General features: G+C 51.8%; 7 protein-coding genes across 7 annotated transcripts; 4 read left to right on the top strand and 3 right to left on the bottom strand.

The window, feature by feature from the left end:
* Positions 1 to 642: 642 nt before the first annotated feature.
* Positions 643 to 1,979, top strand: TRIVIDRAFT_43802 (uncharacterized protein; the record flags this gene model as incomplete). The annotated part of the gene is made up of 3 exons (XM_014097681.1): positions 643 to 751; positions 929 to 1,026; positions 1,083 to 1,979. The coding sequence occupies 3 exons, from the start codon at positions 643 to 645 to the stop codon at positions 1,977 to 1,979; spliced, it is 1,104 nt and encodes a 367-aa protein (XP_013953156.1).
* A 145-nt stretch (positions 1,980 to 2,124) lies between these two features.
* Positions 2,125 to 3,151, bottom strand: TRIVIDRAFT_44275 (uncharacterized protein; the record flags this gene model as incomplete). Its single annotated transcript, XM_014097680.1, has 2 exons — positions 2,125 to 3,031; positions 3,096 to 3,151. The coding sequence occupies 2 exons, from the start codon at positions 3,149 to 3,151 to the stop codon at positions 2,125 to 2,127; spliced, it is 963 nt and encodes a 320-aa protein (XP_013953155.1).
* A 623-nt stretch (positions 3,152 to 3,774) lies between these two features.
* TRIVIDRAFT_57755 (uncharacterized protein) lies at positions 3,775 to 5,649 on the top strand (the record flags this gene model as incomplete). Its single annotated transcript, XM_014097679.1, has 6 exons — positions 3,775 to 3,919; positions 3,983 to 4,132; positions 4,196 to 4,587; positions 4,671 to 4,737; positions 4,794 to 5,431; positions 5,497 to 5,649. The coding sequence occupies 6 exons, from the start codon at positions 3,775 to 3,777 to the stop codon at positions 5,647 to 5,649; spliced, it is 1,545 nt and encodes a 514-aa protein (XP_013953154.1).
* A 598-nt stretch (positions 5,650 to 6,247) lies between these two features.
* On the bottom strand, positions 6,248 to 8,580 carry TRIVIDRAFT_43700 (uncharacterized protein; the record flags this gene model as incomplete). The annotated part of the gene is made up of 3 exons (XM_014097678.1): positions 6,248 to 6,552; positions 6,667 to 8,277; positions 8,325 to 8,580. The coding sequence occupies 3 exons, from the start codon at positions 8,578 to 8,580 to the stop codon at positions 6,248 to 6,250; spliced, it is 2,172 nt and encodes a 723-aa protein (XP_013953153.1).
* Positions 8,581 to 10,290: 1,710 nt separating this feature from the next.
* Positions 10,291 to 13,995, top strand: TRIVIDRAFT_210140 (uncharacterized protein; the record flags this gene model as incomplete). The annotated part of the gene is made up of 10 exons (XM_014097677.1): positions 10,291 to 10,362; positions 10,448 to 10,514; positions 10,578 to 10,587; positions 10,655 to 11,580; positions 11,882 to 11,886; positions 12,054 to 12,077; positions 12,136 to 12,275; positions 12,665 to 12,780; positions 12,845 to 13,521; positions 13,585 to 13,995. The coding sequence occupies 10 exons, from the start codon at positions 10,291 to 10,293 to the stop codon at positions 13,993 to 13,995; spliced, it is 2,448 nt and encodes an 815-aa protein (XP_013953152.1).
* A 247-nt stretch (positions 13,996 to 14,242) lies between these two features.
* TRIVIDRAFT_44161 (uncharacterized protein) lies at positions 14,243 to 15,895 on the bottom strand (the record flags this gene model as incomplete). The annotated part of the gene is made up of 1 exon (XM_014097676.1): positions 14,243 to 15,895. One exon carries the CDS (start codon positions 15,893 to 15,895, stop codon positions 14,243 to 14,245), a length of 1,653 nt encoding a protein of 550 aa, XP_013953151.1.
* Positions 15,896 to 16,133: 238 nt separating this feature from the next.
* Positions 16,134 to 17,748, top strand: TRIVIDRAFT_80731 (uncharacterized protein; the record flags this gene model as incomplete). Its single annotated transcript, XM_014097675.1, has 2 exons — positions 16,134 to 16,318; positions 16,377 to 17,748. The coding sequence occupies 2 exons, from the start codon at positions 16,142 to 16,144 to the stop codon at positions 17,715 to 17,717; spliced, it is 1,518 nt and encodes a 505-aa protein (XP_013953150.1).
* Between the last annotated feature and the right edge of the window lie 706 nt (positions 17,749 to 18,454).

The following is an 18,454-nucleotide window of genomic DNA, read 5'->3' as shown; positions in this document are numbered from 1 at the left end:
GAAACGCCATGTTGATAGGGGCAACCGATTTATAGCGCTGTCCCGCTACAAGGCAGCGGCCCCACGGAACGTATGAGGCACCAGCTGCTGGGTCGCCTCCGCATTAAAGCGCCAGTGCAGTTTAAAGCAACCACACCCTGTATCTTCCTAATCCACATCCACTGGGCTATTTTCAGCAGCGCTCAACTGCGGTATTGACACATTGGATATCAAATCCAGTACCTGCATCCATTTGGATCGGCAATCATCCTTCAAATCATCCAGTATCGTCGTGCTGTTAAAACATATTCAACGGTCAACGGCCCTGTGTTCACAGCACTGCGTCATTTGTCACATATTAATTCCCCCCTTGCTCTCTCTTTGCTTTGCTGGTGTCTGGAAACCCCATGATCACTGCGCCAAAACGGGATAGCTGGCGGGACCCAGTCGCAGTCCACAGATTACCGAGCATCAGCATCAACAACATCTAAACATCGATAGTCCCTACTCCCATCCCAAACGCCTTTTATACAGGGCCAGAGGCAGGAAGCCGCTTCTTCACCCGCAGCTTCGGCGATCCTGGAACCCGTCTCGGCGCCTCATTTGGTCTTCTGGGTTCCATTCTTGTTTCCTTGCTCGGTTCGGTGAAGCCGCCTCGCCGCCATGAATGTACGGCCGCCTATAGAGTCGTCGTCTCCCACGGCGGTCTTGTCCGTGGCATTCAACAAAGACTCGAGCTGTTTTTCTGTGGGCTTGGAATCAGGGATATGTGGTAAGCCGTGAGATGGGCTCGACGAAGAAGCTCTCGACAGCTGGCTGATAACAAGGGTACTCGTGATGTGTAGTCTTTCATACTAAGTCATGTCTGCTCAAGGCATCAAGAGGTTAGTACTTCATTTTATAGCTCGATATTCGGCGGTAATGTACAGGATAGCTAACATCTAATGAGACTTCAATGGTGGCATCGGCCTTGTCCGAATGATGGGCACAACAAATTACCTCGCCCTAGCTGGCGGCGGTAAATCACCCAAGTTCGCCATCAACAAGGTACTCGTTTACCCTGCAGCCATGGTGGACAAAACATTGACTCGGTATACATCTAGGCTATTATATGGGACGACATGAAGGGAAAAGTTGCCTTGGAAATCTCAGCCCTCACTCCCATTCGCGGCATGCAGCTAAGTAGAGAACGCATTGTCGTGGTCCTCCAGAACAGCGTCCGCGTCTACTCGTTCGCCAAACCTCCCGAGCTGCTGCATGTATACGAGACGGCCGACAACTTGCTCGGCCTGTGCTGTCTCTCGGACAAGAAGCTTGCGTTCCCGGGCCGCACAACGGGGCAGATCCAGATCGTCGAGCTCGCCACTGGTAATGTCAGTATCATCCCGGCTCACTCCTCTGCCCTCAAGGCCATCCAATTAAGTACCGATGGTGAGCTGCTGGCAAGCGCAAGCGAAACAGGGACACTCATTCGTGTCTATGCGACTAGCAGCTGTGCCAGATTAGCAGAACTCCGCAGAGGCATTGACCCGGCGACCATCTATTCACTCGCCTTTTCGCCATCCGGATCATTGCTGGCTTGTACCTCTGACAAGTCCACGCTTCACATCTTCGATGTGCCTAATCCTAAGCGGCCGAGTGCTCATCGTAGTCCACAGCCTGGCGGTGCGGCGCAAGAGGCAGATGTTGGCAAATGGGGCATTCTCAGCAAAATCCCACTTATGCCGCGGGTCTTTTCAGACGTCTATTCTTTTACTTCGGCGCCATTTGAGGCTGGCAACGAGTCCATGATTGGCGGCATCTCGTTTTCTGAGGGCACCGTTCTGGGAACCACGAGGCCGCCCAAAGGCGTCATTGGATGGATCAGCGAGGACAGCCTTGCAGTCATTGGCGCTGGCCAGGACGCAAGGTGGGAGAAATTTACACTGGTCGATGGTGAGGATGGAAAGCGTCACTGCGTTCGCGAGGGTTGGAAGCGATATCTGGGAAACTCTTCGTGAGGGATAACAAAGGGACTATACAGGGAAGGTGATTCAATTCAGATGCAGCGGGGACTTTTTGGGCGTTTCTGGGGGGAATAATGCTGTTCAAACGAAGATGGGGGAATATTTTTCCTTTGGGTATTCATAGCTTTTGGACCTGGTACTAATTTTGACGACGCCGAGGAGATCGGCTTCTACTCTTGCGCTGCGATCTTCTCCTACCATCGTCGTCATCGTCTTCTTCTCTCCGCCCCCTGTGTCTCTCGCGGTCATCGTCTCTTCTATGGGACCTCCTGTCATCGTTTTCTGATTTCTTCTCCCGTCGTCTTTCCCGTTCCTGTGAGTCTCCTCGGGGTGAATCTCTGCGCCTCCTGTGGCGCTCTCTGGAATCATCTCGGTGTCTATATCGTCTCGATTCACCATCTGAGGTTCGCTTTTCCTTCTCCCCTGATATATCATCCTTCCGTGACTTGTCGCGCCGGCTATCATCTCCCCTGTCCCGTCTTGACTTGTGATGCCTGTGACTCCTATGACTGTCCGACTTCTCTTTCCTGTCAGCTCTCCGCCGAGCTTCTTCCACCTCTTTCTTCTTTTCGTCGATCAAGAATCCTTTCATGGGGTCATCGTCATCGTGGTCTCGCATCAGGAGAGCCAGCTCTCTTTCCTCAGGCAGCATTGGTCTCTGAATCTCTTCCGGAATGCTCTCGTCATCTGACAGAGCCTTGCCTTCCCTGCGTTGGATATCTTCCCAGCCGACTTTGAATTCATCTTGGTCTTCATCGTCTCGTGCTTGATATCGGGCGTGGTCAACTCGTAATAGCCTTCCGCCGATCTCTGCGCCGCCTAGGTTGTCTACTGCGAGGTCGGTGCTCCTTTGGTCTTCGTACTTCAGCCAGCCGAAGCCCTTGGATTTGCCCGTCTCCTTGTCGCGCACGAGTTTTAGGAACACCGGTTCGCCGAATTGAGAGAATATTGTGATGATGTCTCCTTCAGAGAGTTCGTATGGCAGGCCGCCAAAGTAGACGAACGCCGTGTCACGATAGTCGACATGCCAGGACGCGTCTGGTGAACTGCGCCGTGTCAGCCCTGCGTTTGCCACGGTCAAAGATTGATTGCGGCCATGCGCAGACTTACATTCCGTTTTCAATCTCCTTTTTGTTAAGCGCCTGGATGGCGCGTATCTGGTTCATGTTGCTCTGCCCAAAAGGCGGATCTTGCTGGGAAATCGAGTCCGTGCCGTCTCGTCAAGATGCGAACCTTGAAAGATGATGCAAGGCTGAGTAACTGCTGCAATTATTCAAACAAGGCTGTACGTGCACTGAGCTCCAGTGACCAATTACCCACTAAACGAGCTCCCATAGCGCCTGACGATAGCGCTGCGTGCTGTCTGGTCCCGGCTCGTCTCCCGACAATTACCCAGATGCCCCAAGCAGTGACCCTTGTTCCAATCGGGTTGATGAAGGAAATGCTTCTGCTGTAGCTATCGGGAAATATCTCGCCTACAAGGCCTATGGCTTCCCAATCCTAATCCTCAGATCGCAGCTCGACGACAATAGCGACGATTTTCCCTTCCGGCGCAGCGCCTCTTCCCGCCACGTCGCTTCATTGTTGGCATCTGGACCAAGATGCTCCGCTATCCCTAGGACCTTCTATCATCCCACCTTAATACTGTTACGACTGGAAGCGCGAGCGTTTCCCCCTATAATAACCCGGCCACCAAACCAACGCGTGCGATCCGGGCGATCACGACGTATTTTCGCAAGCATTTCTGGTTGAGCGACGCTGCCACCTCGGAGGTGCGGAGACTGTGACCATGGCAAACAGGATATCACAATATACCATGACCTCGGGGGATGGCGACAGTCGAAATGGCGAGCCAAAGAGGAATCTGTGGACTTCAATGCTAGAGTCAGTGGCCAGCGGCAAGAGATTACCGGAAAAGAACCTTTTGGTCTTGGGTATGGAGGCATCGTGACTGGACATTCTCAGCTGTCGGCGGCATTCACTGACCGTTCCCTCAGGAGGCACTCCGGAATCGCAACGGGAGTTTCTGGACTCCCTGTCAGGATCCGAACCGAGGCGCAACTTTGATCGGCAAAAGATCCCTCCCATTGCGAACAACTATGCCCTGGGTTATACCTATTATGACGTTCTCGACGCGGATCAAGATGGTTAGCCGCCCCCTCGAACTGCTAGAGCAGCGGCATGGCATTGGTGACTGACTGTACAATTAGACACACTTGCTCGAGTTTCCCTCTACCTTCTTTCCCAGCCCTCGGGCGAGTTCTCTTCGCTCATCGCCCCGCTGCTTACGCCCGAGACGATACCAAACACTGCGCTGGTAATACTGTTAGACTGGTCGCACCCGCATTTGTGGCTGCGTCAAATCTGGACATGGTTGCAGGTCTTCCAGGAAGTTCTAGAGCACCTGAGCAGAGATGTGCAAACCGAGATGGAAGAGGTCATGAATAATTGGAAGGAGAGGGGTAGGGGAGGCTCGTCGGTCAATCTGGATGGCACTCCATCCGCCACCGCCGCGAATGGCGATAGCAATGGCTCACTACCCCTTGGCCCGGGTGAATGGACTGAGCCTCTTGGGCTGCCATTGTGTGTCGTGTGCCAGAACGTGAGTTTGGCTTTATAGCCCCCTTTGCGCTCTCCGAGTTTACTAACAGGCTCTAGTCGCAAAAAATCGACTTTCTAGAGAAGAACAAAGGTTGGAAAGAGCCGGACTTTGACGGGGTGCTACAGAATTTACGAACAGTCCTGCTGAGACGTGAGTTTGTTTTCCATTGTTTCGACATACACTTGCGGTATCTAATTATGACTTAGACGGCGCCTCTCTCATATACACATCACAAAGTACCACCTCTCAACTCCCTATTCTTATCCACTCCACCCTCGGCATCACTTCTCTTTTGAAACGCCAACCCCTGAAACACAATGTCATCGACCGAGACAAGATTGTCGTTCCTCCGAACTGGGATTCTTGGGGCAAGATTAGAGTTCTAGGTGGCTCATTCGACACTGAAAAGGTGTCACAGTACTGGTCTGAGGATATCAAGATTCCCCTCGGCGCCCCTCCTCCAAGCCTAGCCCTGCCCGACCCCGAAGACGACGACGAGGACGGCTCGAATCAGCCTCCTCAAGTTGAGAGCGCGATTGCCCTCTACGAAGACTGGTGCAGAGATCCGAATAGTGGAGGACTCGCCCTCGTAGAGAACGCCATGAACGACGGCACGGAAGTGGCTGTTGAAAGCGAAGACACGCAGGACTTCCTTGAACGACAGCTCAAGATCCTGGAGGCGTACAAGTCAAAGGCGCCGGAGAAGACGACGGATGGTGCTCTCTCCAGCTCGACGAGGAGATCGGACTACGATGAAAAGACTGTCAATGAGCATATTGGCCCCGTGCAGTTCAATATGGGCGGCATTCAAGTCGACGCTGACGATATGCTGCAGCGCCTTAAGGTATGAATCACCCCTGATGAAATAGAGAAAGAGAAAAAAAAAATCGTAGCTAACATCTCGCATAGGACCGCAATGCACACATCGCAGCTGATGTTCCATCCTCCGAACCAGAAGGCGCAGTCAGCAACATGGCCAAGGATTTTGACAATGAGCAACTACACGATTTCTTCTCAGGCCTGATGAACAGAACGGCCGGGGCCGCCGATGGAGGACGCTGATGAAGTGTCTGGTCATGATTTTTTTGGGGGGGAGTGTATGTGTGGTTTTTGGTTTAGCCGATGTGTTTCGACTGACTGGCTGAGAATTATCGTCTTTCTGATTAAGCAGGCGGCAGTTAGTTTTCCATGAGCGAGCATTTGGAGACGGGAGGAAACGAAGTATGGCTTATGTAGTTTTTTTTTTCATCTGGGGAGGGCTTGGAAAATAATTGGTCAAGGGAGGAATTGGGGGAGGACTCAGGGGTGTTGGTTGGCGTGAGGAGGCATTCCATCCACTTGTAGAATAGATACCCTTGATGAAGATGAAAAAAAAAAAGGACATGAAAACATTTTTGTCAGAGCGACGTGTTTGTATGCAGACAGAGGTACATACAAATGAGTGTTAAGTGACAAAAAAATGACAATGTCTATGTATGACGGCGGTTCCCTAACCCTCTCCTTTCCCTCAAGCCAGAAAGCAAGACCATTCAAGCCAGCCCTTTCAAACCACTGAAACAATCCAGGGAAAAAACAAAATGGAAAAAGGCCATGACAAAAACTCCCCAACCCAGTCCGAAATCCATTTCCCGAACCACATTTTTAAAAAGAAAAAAGGGATTTACGCCTTTTGCCTCGTCGTCTTGTACCTCACATCGACAGTCCTCACCTCCAATCCCAGACCCAGCCTAGCCACTACAACGCCTCCCAGAAGGCCCGGGAACAGCCACGGGTGCTGCAACATCTCCGCCTCAAAGGCATTGATAGTCTCGCGCGCGAAGCCAGTGAACTTCTCGTCTCCCAGAAGCTCGCCGAGCCGGAAAAGGTTTGAGACTGAAACCCCGTTGGTAGAGGGTAGGGATGTATCCATGCCGTCCTTGAGACGGAGAATGGTGTGAGGAGAAGACAAGGTGGTTGAGAAGAAGGCTCCGGCGGTATCGTAAAAGAGAGTGATTTGGGATTCTATATGACATGAGTCAGTAAACGCCGCTGTAAAGGGGAGGCGAGTGTGTTAAAGGGGAGACGATTCGAAGCACTTACTCTGCAGGCTGTCGGCGAATTCGACATAACTCTCGTCCCCAGTAGCATCAAAGAGATCCAAAACGCCATGAATTAGATACGCATAATCATCCGCAAAGCCTTCGGTGTGCCGCTCATCGCTCCATATCCGGTACAGGGTCTTGTTCTTCTCATCCCACAGCTTCTCCTTGATAAAGGTCACGCATGCTTTGGCTGCGTTGAGGTACTTTTGGCTCTTCTCCGGCTTCAGCTCCTTGAGAGATGTTGCCGTTCGCACCAAAGCCGAAACAACCAATCCATTCCATCCAGTGACAATTTTGTCATCCACATCTGGGTGCGGCCGCTCCTTCTCCCGCCTCTTCTTGAGCGCCTCCCTAGCCGTCTGGATATTTTTCTTCACCGTGGCGACAGGGACATTGAACTGTTTGCTCAGTTCATCGGGCGTTTTCCTGATCCTCAAGATGTTTTGGTTAATAAAGTCATCGTTTGGGTCGTGATCCTCGTCCACGTTTCCATCTTCCTGCACGTCCCAGTATGCTTCAACCATGGGGCTGATATGGGGGTCATCAGCACCGACGACAGAAGCAAACTCACGTCGTGTCCATAGATAATAGGCTCCCTCTCTCTTGTCACCGTCTCCCCGCTTAGCATAGGAGTCGGCGGCCTCGGAGGAGGCAAAGCCACCGTTCGGGAGAGCAATGGGCGCGGAGGTTAGGTACTCGGCAAGTTCGACGACGACATCATAAAATTCATCGTTCTCCCTCCCGCCACTCCTTTTCCACGCCTCCAAGTACAGCTGTAAGAGTGATGCATTGTCAACCACCATCTTCTCAAAGTTGGGGATGCTCCAATCAGGCGTGACGGAGCATCTGGCAAATCCAGTGGCCCCAATGTGGTCATGCAGCGCTCCATCACGGATCTTGCGCAGAGTATCCAGAGCCATGTCCAGCGCATGTTTACACTCGGCCTCGCCCACAACATCCTGCACTGGAGAGGGGAAGTTGACCAGCTCCAACAAAAAGGCCAGCTTGGGTGGCGTCAGGAATTTCGGAGCAAGGCCAAAACCCCCGTATACTGGATCAAAGGTTCCGGCGATGTGCGTATAGGCCTCTTCGAGCTGGTCGAGATCCAACTCGCTGGACACGGCCGTGCTGTCGCTCACCTTGGCAACGGGTTGGTTGGACACTGGAGCAGCCCATCCAGCAGGAGCTATCTGCTGTGGAGCGGTAATGCTTCGTTTCCCAAGAGTGCCCTCGGCCGCAAATTCACGCAGTTGGCCAATGACCTCGGTTGCCTCTTTACGACATCTGGCTTGCTGATCCTTCCAGATGTTGCGGACCTTTTTCAAGATAACTAGAAAGTCCAAAGGCTCATCGCCATGGTCCTCTGTCGCTCTTCTTGCCACACTAGGGCCAGGCCAGTACGTGCCTCCAAAGACGGGCTCTAGCTCAGGAGTGAGGAAGAGGTTGAGCGGCCAGCCTCCAGAATTGCTCACGGCCTGGACATAGTTCATGTAGATGGTGTCGATATCGGGGCGCACTTCGCGGTCGACAATGATGGGGATGAAGGAGTGGTTCAGGACGGCAGCGCAATCGGAGTTGGAGAAGGACTCTAGGGCCATGAGGCGAGAGACTGGGACCAAGTCAGCGAAATCCAACGGGCCGCAGGGACAAACTCACAGTGGCAGGCCCTATATCCAATGTGTAGGAAGATGAGCTTGTTCTCCCTCCTCGCCCTCTCGACAGACTCGTTGTCCAACAGCTGCCAGGCCACGAGACTATCCTCATAGGCCTTGATAAAAGGCGACTTGCCCTGCTTTGCGCAGTTCTGGAGTGGCAGCAGCTGGGCTTCTATGCTGCTGCTGCTGTCGCCTCTGTCCGATGGTGGCGAGGACTTCATGGCAACGGCAGACGCCGTCAACTCGGAGACAACCATGGTGAAGTTGAGATGCTTGTCGTTTGATGGATCCGTCAGCTCCCCCGCCAAGCTCTAGAAGATGCTTATTTCGTCACCAGCCGAGTATTTCAAGAGCAGCAGCGATGATATTCTTATGGCAGAGCATTAGACGTCTAATCCAACGCGTCACATGCAGGGGGGAGTCAGGTCGCCGTACCTTGGCAGATAAGGCGTTGCGTCTTATCGCGTGTTAATCGGAGAAGAGGACTTGCAAATGTTCGGGAATCGGGAGACGACGGTGTAACCAAAAAGCTCAGTGCTGTGGGCAATGACGGAACAATGGCTTGCTGCAGTATAATAGGTCCAGTACTGTAATATAGCTTAGGCCGGTCGCTAAAAATGGGACGCCTGAATAGAGAATAGAGACGAAGAACCCCGCCGAGGGGCTGACAAGTTTGGACGGTTTGGATACCCTAGACCGAATCCGGGAGAAGTGATACAGCGGGCGAATTGAACGGCGAGATGAGAGGAAATAAATGTGTTGTTATGCTGCGGACGATTCGAGATGTAGTTGGATTGCTGTTGTCTCCGATGTAGATGTGGAATTGAGCAAGAGATGACTCGTCGTTGCCTATTGTTGAGAAGAAGGCGTCGGCCTTAGGCAATGATCCGGGTAATATCTCTATGATGATCTAGTTTAGAACTTGGCCATTTCGTTATCTTTACCCTCCGTGCTAAATCTTGCCTACATACCTTTTATCTTCAGCCGTGCTAGAGCTGCTAAAGCTAAAGTCTATATATACTTTTACCAGCTGGATGGACCTTGGTCTTGGGATTCTCCGCGCATTGACGTTTCATTGGAGATGCCGTTTTCGGATATGACTGCAGTGGGCTTGTCACTGGTGAACCTTGCACCAGCTTGGCTTACACCAGCTGTATCTGGCCGTGATGCTTCCCATGTATTCTTTTGTCGCGGCTGCCTTGTTGTTGTTCGCGAAATGTATTGGGGGCAGATTCGTGAATGTGATGATGCGTAGGTATTTGGGTTTCACAGCGCTGTTGTTCGACCATACATGGCATCTCGGCGTGACTCAAGAAAAAGATTGATGGGTGTCTATGATTGTGATTGTGAGTAACACCTCCAGCTCGTCGCGCCATTACATCATCGGTGATGGCACAGGATAAGATTTAGAGGACGACAGAAGGGGTACCTTCAAATGTCAATACACCTGCCTGTGCTGGTTTATCGATATTAACGAACATAGCATCGGTATTCTGAACAGGGAGATGGAGCACTATATGCCCTACCCGCTAGCTATGGTGTATCTAGACATATACCTATTCACAAAGCATGGACCAGATATTAGTCGATGAACTTATAGAAATTGAGCGCACGAGACTCAGTCCCCAGCCCAGTTTTCCAATGTCGCAGTGGCTGCAGCGCCTCCACGCGACTGACCACAGCGACTGGCCCAGTAAAACGCCCCTGACGGCCACGTCCAGCAGGCACAGTCAGGCGTTCCTCCAGCGCATTTGGAAATGGTGGAGGGGCTTCCTGGCGCTAATGTGGCCTTGAGCCGGCACGCTGAGCCGCGTAACTTTACGGCGTCTCGGAGCTGGTCTGATTCTGAGCTCCGCGGACGATACAGCCACACCAAGCTTCATCTTGGACTTTTTTTCTTTTTCTTTCTCTCTTCTTCATCCTCTAATCTACCTTTGCCCATTTGCGTCCGTCTCTACTCGGGCGACATGGCAGAGCCGCAATACACCGTCTTCGTCAGGGTCCCCATCCCTCGTCGGGGCTTCGTTGATCCGCCTGCCGTACGTTTGATGCCCATGTCTCCCTCGGATAGCGCCATCTGCAGCAGTGACAACATCGATATGCTAACACTGAACACCTGGCTAGGTCAGTTGGGACATCGCCAAAGACGAGGCTCTGTGGAAGATTCTCTCCCAGCACAATGAAATAGACTGTATGATGCGACCCTCTGCAGAAACTGATGGGTGAAGGGCATGAGTTGCTAACTGATGCGCAGGGAATCTAGTGTATGCCACGCCGAATGCCGTGTCGATCCATTCCCCTGAACTGCCGACTGACCATTTACGTCTCCAGGGCCGACCGATTCGAAGTCCCCGTCGATTTTCTGGTCCAGCAGGTGGCCTATTTGAACGAACGACACCAGTCACACACCCTCGCCCAAGTTCGAAAGGTCGCGGCAGCCAAGGGCTCAGCGACCCAGTCACCTATACCTGGAGCCGACCTGGCTGGCGCAGGACATACGAGGACACCGTCGGCCTTGTCTATCCGTCGCGATGTGCCCATGCTACGGAATGAGAGCGGCACTTCTGGGCCTGCTATGAATGCGCCCGTTCGCCCGACTATGTCTCGCAACACCTCGGCGACTACGACAGTCATGAGAGATGGCGGCGGCGCCTCTCCTAGGATAGGCAATAGACTCAATCTCCGGGGGGCTGGGCAAGCTGGGGGGATACGGCTATCGTCATTGCCGATGCAACTGCCATCGCCATTGCCGGCGCCGACGCCAAGGTCCCCTAAGCTGCCTGGGGCTGAAATCAACAGGATGGATTCACCTGGCCCAGCCGAGACGAGCTCAACTACCTCATCCGACGACGAATCGATGCCGGCTCAGTCTCGTATCATCCGTCGACCACCACGACCTCAACAGCAAGACTCATCTCTCGGCTATGTGGGGGATGAGGATGACGAGTCGGAGCCTGCGTTTCAGCCGTACAATGCGCTATCTGCTGGTACATCCTCGCACGACCTGTCGTCTACATTGAAGCTGAGGAACCAAGAGGGCCGAAACCAACCGAGACGGACCCCAAAGCCATTTACCAAAGAACTCCACCACTCGCAGACCTCTGACTCGTCAGCAAGCTCCCCCGCTATGGTGTCGCGGCCAGGCAAGTTGCGAGAGCGCAACAGTGCCGGCCCCTCGTCTCCTCACCGTAACACACAGTCGCAGGAAAACAGTGAGGGCACGCCAAGCATCAGCAGCAGCTTTAGTGACTTGGACGGTATAGTTGCCCGAGATGTTTTGATATTGTCGCACATTCTCTTTGCTAACTTGCCCGCCTATATAGATGCATCAGTTACGCGGTCCGCCATGGAGGAAGCTCTGGCCAGTCGAATGGGAGGATTGGGGAGCACAAGTCGATTCAGCTTCCCATTCCGAAGCCGCTGAGTCCCTCGTTGAAGTCGGCATTTTTCTATTTCGCTTCTTCTAATTGTTTATTTTGCAATGGTTTTTAATCTGGGTGGTCTGGCGTTGGATGGTTGAGAGATGGATGACGACATTCTAATGACATATATTAACAGATACAGTGTGTTCACTCGCCACAATGCAGCGAACTCCTCTGAGAAGCTGAGAGATTTTTCTACATTATTATCTACCGAGCTCTACATAATTACCTAAATAGAGTAACCAATATACCTCTACTCAACTTGTGCTACAGTTTGATAGCTCGTATCTGTAGTTTCGTCCTAATAGATCTTTGCTTTGCAGCCCCTCGAGGTATGCTCGTTAACTTGTCTGCCTTGTAACTTTGTGAGAATATTCATGACAAAAGTAGCCACTGCTATTCGCATCTCTCCATTTCTCCCCGGATTCAGCGCTAATATTGCAGTTGGAGATGCATCAGCGACGCAACACGCATCCTCGCTCTTACCGACGGGTGCTCGCAGCTGGCACGGCTCGTCGCGTTAACATGCTGTAAGAGCTTATATAGGCGTCTCAACGTTTCTGGTCTTCTCACAAATTACATCAATAGTGTTGGGGGGAAAATAGAGCGCTTTATCAGAACTCTTCTTATCTCCTCCGTTATTTAACATTGTGCTTGCTCCTAACCTCCACGTCTAATTCTCTCCGCTACATCTTCACCAGCAACCGAAGACCAAAGCAACTCCCTCTTCTCCACTACCCCAAACAGATAGAAGAATAAAAAAAAGCCTTTCCTCATCGTCATAATGTTCCGTCGTCTATGGTCGGGCCTCCCAAAGGATGCCTCTTTCCCATCTGATTTCAAGGGACTCGGGTTTGTCTCCTTACTTTTTCCTCGATATTCGGATTTTGCTTTCCTCTAACTCGTTGGCTTGAAACAGATACTTTATCAACGACCAAGATGAAATCAGGTCCATCGAGGATCCCGATAATTACTTCAAATTCTTTATTGATCGCAACCCCCGGATTTGCGCTCGTCAGCGATTCGAATTCAACCGTAAGCAGCCATCGTGCAAAACAGCAAGACACTGGGTTGGATATGGCTGACAGATAATCAACAGATGCCCTGGAATCCGTTATTCATGAGCGTCTAGAGAAAGAAGGCCAGCAGAAACTCCTCCTCCCTCTGGGAATACCGACCACCGAGCCTCACATGCCAATCTTCGTCGCCCCAAATCTGGAGACTAAATCTCGTATTGTGGTCATATTCGGCGAACCTACACAGGAGCTTGGGCTCGTGGCCGGCCGTGTGGCTAATGGAGCTGGAGGCATTAACGAAGGAAGCATGGTCTCCGTGGTTCGCGCTCTCGCATCGCAGCGTTCGTCTCCAGACGATGCCTCTGCACCAGGTGTCGTGCTGGCAAATATGGGTCAGACGTACTTCTGGCCTCAGGGAAACCGTGCAATTACGGTTCTTGCGAGCTCGTATTTGCCGTTGCCCAGCCTGTTGCATAAAGGCATACGACACGTGCCAGCGCTGAACGACATCCCGGGCAACGAGGGTCCGGAGCAGCACGTCAAGTACATCTTTGGCGAGGTGCTTCGCTCCATGGCAAGTGAGAAGGCCATGGTGGATGTTATAGCTATTGGAGACAGCTGTGAAATTGTGGAAAAGTTCCTGGATGGCAAAGAAGCCTGGGAAGTCTGGGGCAAGAGGCTTAGTTCTCTGATACTGTTGAGCCCGGTGTGCGAAGCGGACGGTTTGACGAACGAACAGTTCAAAGACTTCATGACAAAGGTAAAATCTCGACTCCCATTTCAGAAGAAGATCCTGTTATTTGGGCTAACGTAATGCATCTAGCGAGCGCGTGGTTATCTCGTCTGTCCCGAGCCCCTCGGCACTCCCCTGGCTCCCCCTGAAGGCAATTCGGAGCTCAGCATTGCGCCCCTGGGCTTTCCATGCTTCTCTTCATCCGAGCCAATGTACGCCGAGACTATTCTTATTCGGGCCCGATCTCATATCCTCTCGCACATCCAGGATGTAGCTATGGATCCAGGCTATGAGAATCCAGCCATCACGCCGATCGATTGCCCGCCACCTGCCATGACTGAGCAGCACTGGGATGATTTGCCCGAGGAGGATAAACCTGTGGTAGAGAAGGTTGACCCGGCAGAGTTCAAGGAGCAGGTGAAGCAGGCTAAACGCTGGAGGAAGTTTCAAGAGACTGGAAAGGCACCGGATACAGATTCGGAACCGGAGACGGATGTCTAAATAGGCGGGTGATGTCTTCTTACCGAGCACATCAGCTTGAGGACTTGGGGGTCTAAATTTGACTTTATCTGTTGGCGGGTAGATTCTAGAGCAGAAATCCTGGTGCAAAGTCAAGGAAAAGCAATTCATTGCCGTCTCCACTAGCTTATACTAATACATGGGATTCTGCATCGTCCTTTTGTCGGACAACGCATTTTAATACATCGTGGTAAATAACCAACCAATAACCGTAGCCTATTTGACACAATTATACCTTGAAAAATGACACAATACCGGGCTTTGGTGCCTGAATATCCTCCAACAACTCCCGTGTCCGCTTAACGCGGTCTTGAATCACCACCTCCTCAGCTTCCCAGCGGCCTTCCGTCTCTTGTGACGGTCCGCTCCAGAAGGAGAACATGGACGTCTGAGATCCCGTCGCCTTCTTCTCCTTCTCTTCCTTTGCCAATCTTGATACCATGATGGACCAGTTGTCTAATCCAGTAGACAGACAATTCCTGCACGTTGATTTCGTCTCGCGGGCGTCCTGGCTTAGTTTAGGACTTCGGAGCTGCTCCTCTGCCAAATCCACTCCGTCTCTAGTCCAGGCCAAACCCTCGTCTCTCGATCCTGTGGCGTAGAGGATCTCTCCGATGTAAAGATTCAGGGCGGCTTCCTGGCAGCGTTCTAGGGTGCTTCGCCAGGGGGGTTGTGTGCCGTCGGGAGGGGGTGGGGGGTATTCCGGCGGGGCGAAGAATTTGAGTATCTGCTGAGAGAAGGATTCAACCTTGGGTTTGGAAGATGTTGTGCGAGGAGGGTCGTCGGATAGGGAGCGGCGGGCTTTGAGGATGGAGAGGTAGATTGGTAGGGCGGAGGAGATGTCTCCCTTGCGAGCTATGTGGTTGGCCGTGGCTGTGAGAGCGTCGAGGACGTTCATCGAGGGTGGTCCAGCGCGTTCCTTGAGAATCAGGGTCCTCGGGTCATAGGGCAGCTTCTTTGGGTCTATGCCAGAAGTTGCTTCTGCGAGCGCAAGTTTGTAGAGAGATTCAGCGCCCTCGGGATTGTTCTTAAACTCCATGAAGCTGGCGTATTCCAGGGAAGCTTCCATTTTCTGTCGTGGGCTTAAGCCCTTGGTCGCAAGGATCTTAGTGTACCAGTTGTCGGCAGACGGATATGCGGTTTCGCAGTCTTCTTCACGAGGAGCTGACGGGTTGCCAGGCGGGATTGGGGTTGGATGAGGATTTGACGGTCCAATAACGAACTCGGGAGGCGTTACAATGTTGCGTGTTATATCTCTCTGCCAGCCGTCGACGTGCTCTGCGGCTTTGGCGGCCAGCATGATGGCCTCGAAGTAGCCCCTTCGCCATTCCTCAGATTTCGCTGAAATGTCGCAGGCGATAAACTCGCCGGGCACTTCCAGCGTCAGGTCGACTATATCCGAGAGCTTCACTACATCCTGTCCACCCGTCTTGACATCCTCCAATCGAATAACGACTCCCCGCGACAGCTCCAGCGCCCTTGCCCAGTTGATCTCGCCATTCTTGGGGTCCTTGAAGTTATTTGCATCCCGTAGAAACTTCCTCGTCAAGTAGTGCCACTCGTGCGGCGTCGGAAACTCTCGCTCCACAATCTCCTCGTTGATTGCGAAGAAAATAGTCAAGACGCATATGACGGCTCCCCACAGCGTGAGGGTGTAGCGCACCACAAGCTTCGCCTCATGTTTCCACCATCGCTGTCGCTCCGACGTGAAGCGCCGTACTGAATTCGGACTTGATCTGGGGATGAAGAGAAATGGTAGGATCGGTCGTGATCGGTTAGTTGTGGTGGTGAGGCGAGACTGGTTCGCAAAGCTTCGGAGGCATCGCGGGCGGGAGACTGTGGGATGCAATAGAATCCTCCGGGTTATTAATCTTGGGGCCATGGCGGCGCTGGCCTGGGAGAGCCGGAGTCCCGGGCTGGGCGAACAGTTCAATGGCGGAGGGATAATCTTGTGATGTCGAGGTTATTATATGCAGTTTGGAGGGTTGCATCATATCTTTTGCACGCCCACTTCGATAGATGACTAAGCCCCCACTAAAATATTTCAATCCCATGGCACCATTCGCAGCACTCATTTGAGCCAATCGTCTTCTCAGTTGGATAAAATTTATGGGAGGATGTGATCAACATGTCTTCCTTTATATCAGATACAATTTCCAATTCCCGGTTTCAGTTGATCGCAACTGCGGCCGTGTCCGGTGCAGCTGTGGCGGGTTTGATACTGGGTTTTCAGGCATTGGAAAGAGAAGAGCGGCTTTCGGAGCTGAAGAACTCGATCCCGTCGTTGTCAACCGATAAAGGAAGGGTAATTCAAGCCCCCAACTTTATATAATTCACTCAAAGATTAACAAACGTCTTAATAGTTGAACAGCTTTGGTGTCTCGTCAGAATCGGGCCTGGATCTTGAAGATGCGCGCAACATTGCTCTTGCTAAGCGGGCGCAGTCTGGAGACTTCGACGAAGACCTCATTCTAGAGCAACTGGCTCGCAATCAAGTCTTTCTTACACCAGAGGGCTTACAAAAGTTACGGGATTCGTTTGTTATAGTAGTGGGCTGCGGAGGCGTCGGTTCACATTGCGCTGCTACTCTGGCTCGGTCAGGTGTTTCTAAGCTTCGTCTCATTGACTTTGATCAAGTGACATTGAGTTCATTGAACAGACATGCCGTGGCCACTCTGGCAGACGTTGGCACTCCCAAAGTGCAATGCCTATACCGACGACTGATCGCCATCGCCCCCTGGATCAAATTCGACCTCCGTCAAGAAAAGTTTGACGAATCTGTTGCCGAAGCGATGCTGGCTCCCTGGAAAGAAGATGGCCGCAAACCAGACTTTATTATTGATGCCATCGACAACATCGACACAAAAGTTGCCCTGTTAAAGTATTGCTACGATAATAACTTGCCTGTCATCAGCTCTATGGGCGCCGGATGCAAAGGAGACCCAACTAAAATTGTCATCGGCGATATTGGAACAAGTAAAGACGACGGACTATCACGAGCTACGAGACGACGACTTAAGCTTCTTGGAATCACGAGCGGCATACCAGTTGTTTACTCTACCGAGCAATCTGGAGAAGGAAAGGCAGAGCTGTTGCCACTCCCCGAAGAGGAATTCCAGAAAGGATCTGTTGGTGACCTTGGTGTGATGGCCAACTTTCGAGTGCGAATCCTTCCGGTTCTGGGAACGATGCCAGCAATCTTTGGCTTGACTGCCGCAAACCACGTTATTCTGAGAATAACGGGATATCCCATTTCATATGTCCCTGGCAAAGCACGTGAACGAATGTATGAAGGTATTCTCACGTATGTTCAAGGATCGGAAGAGAAGCTCGCTCGAATGTTCGTGCCTGGTACTACAGGTCTTAAAACACCTCTGACACTGGGCGACGTGGCATTCATGACGGAGGAGTTGTATCGTGGTCGCAGTATCATCAGCGGTATCCCTACGAAGCTGGTTCTCATCAGGTTTAAGAAGCCAGAGACATGCAGCATGACGGTGATTGGGGAGGGCAAGGACGAACAGAAATGCTCTACGATACGGTTGAGAGACCTCGTGTGCATGACGAAGGAGGAAGCAACAAGGCACGAAAAGGAGATCTTCAAGGCGGACAAGTCACTCGCGGAGTTGTATGATGAAGAGACCATCAAGCGTGTTGAGGAGCGGATGCTGGAAGCAGAAAAGTATGAATGGTTCCGCAGGTAGAATGTGAATAGCATCATTCATTCTCACCATCAATCCCCCGTACAAACACCGAATTCCCGATGTGGAGATTAGGAAACACTTGTATTCGGTAAAGGCAACCACATCACCTGAACATGGCTTCACCGCCTCAAAATATTTACGGGAAAGGACGGAGTAATGCGTTCTAGCCCCCATCTTAAGTGAACCTTGCGGCAACAGCGGCAGCGCCGTCTCAGATATCTCATTCCATTCGTTGCTTGTTGTGCTTGTAAGACCAACACAAAGGGTCTCAATTATGTTCAGTTGCACACCGGTTGGCCATACTTTTGTCTTGTAATACGTGGGCCCCTCTATGTGGACATCTAGGTCTCCGAGATAATGCAGGGGGGATCATGGGCCCATGCCACATGAATGTGACGATATGGAGTACACCTGATCAAGACCTCATAGGCTACTCACATGTGAACGATAAATCTTCTCTGTAGCGCATTATTTGCTGAACTCTAACCAAGTAGTATTCTGTACTCTAGGGAAGAGAAGGCAGCAGACTTATAAAGTAAGGGGGTTTCAGTCTAGGACCAGGGCACTACAAAAGTGCTATGTAATCAATTTGCATAAATTCGGTATGCAGGTAGGTCACATTTAAAATTTGGCAACATATGATTTGTCAACCTATGATTGGTACTCTCTATTTGAGGGTTGGTGATTGGGATCTCCAGCAGCGAAGAGAAAGGAGTCTTGTAGGATTAATTCCTCCA

This window comes from Trichoderma virens (assembly GCF_000170995.1).
Source record: "Trichoderma virens Gv29-8 chromosome Unknown TRIVIscaffold_85, whole genome shotgun sequence".
Taxonomy (NCBI): Eukaryota; Fungi; Ascomycota; class Sordariomycetes; order Hypocreales; family Hypocreaceae; genus Trichoderma; species Trichoderma virens.
This window is presented reverse-complemented; position numbering and strand designations above follow the sequence as displayed.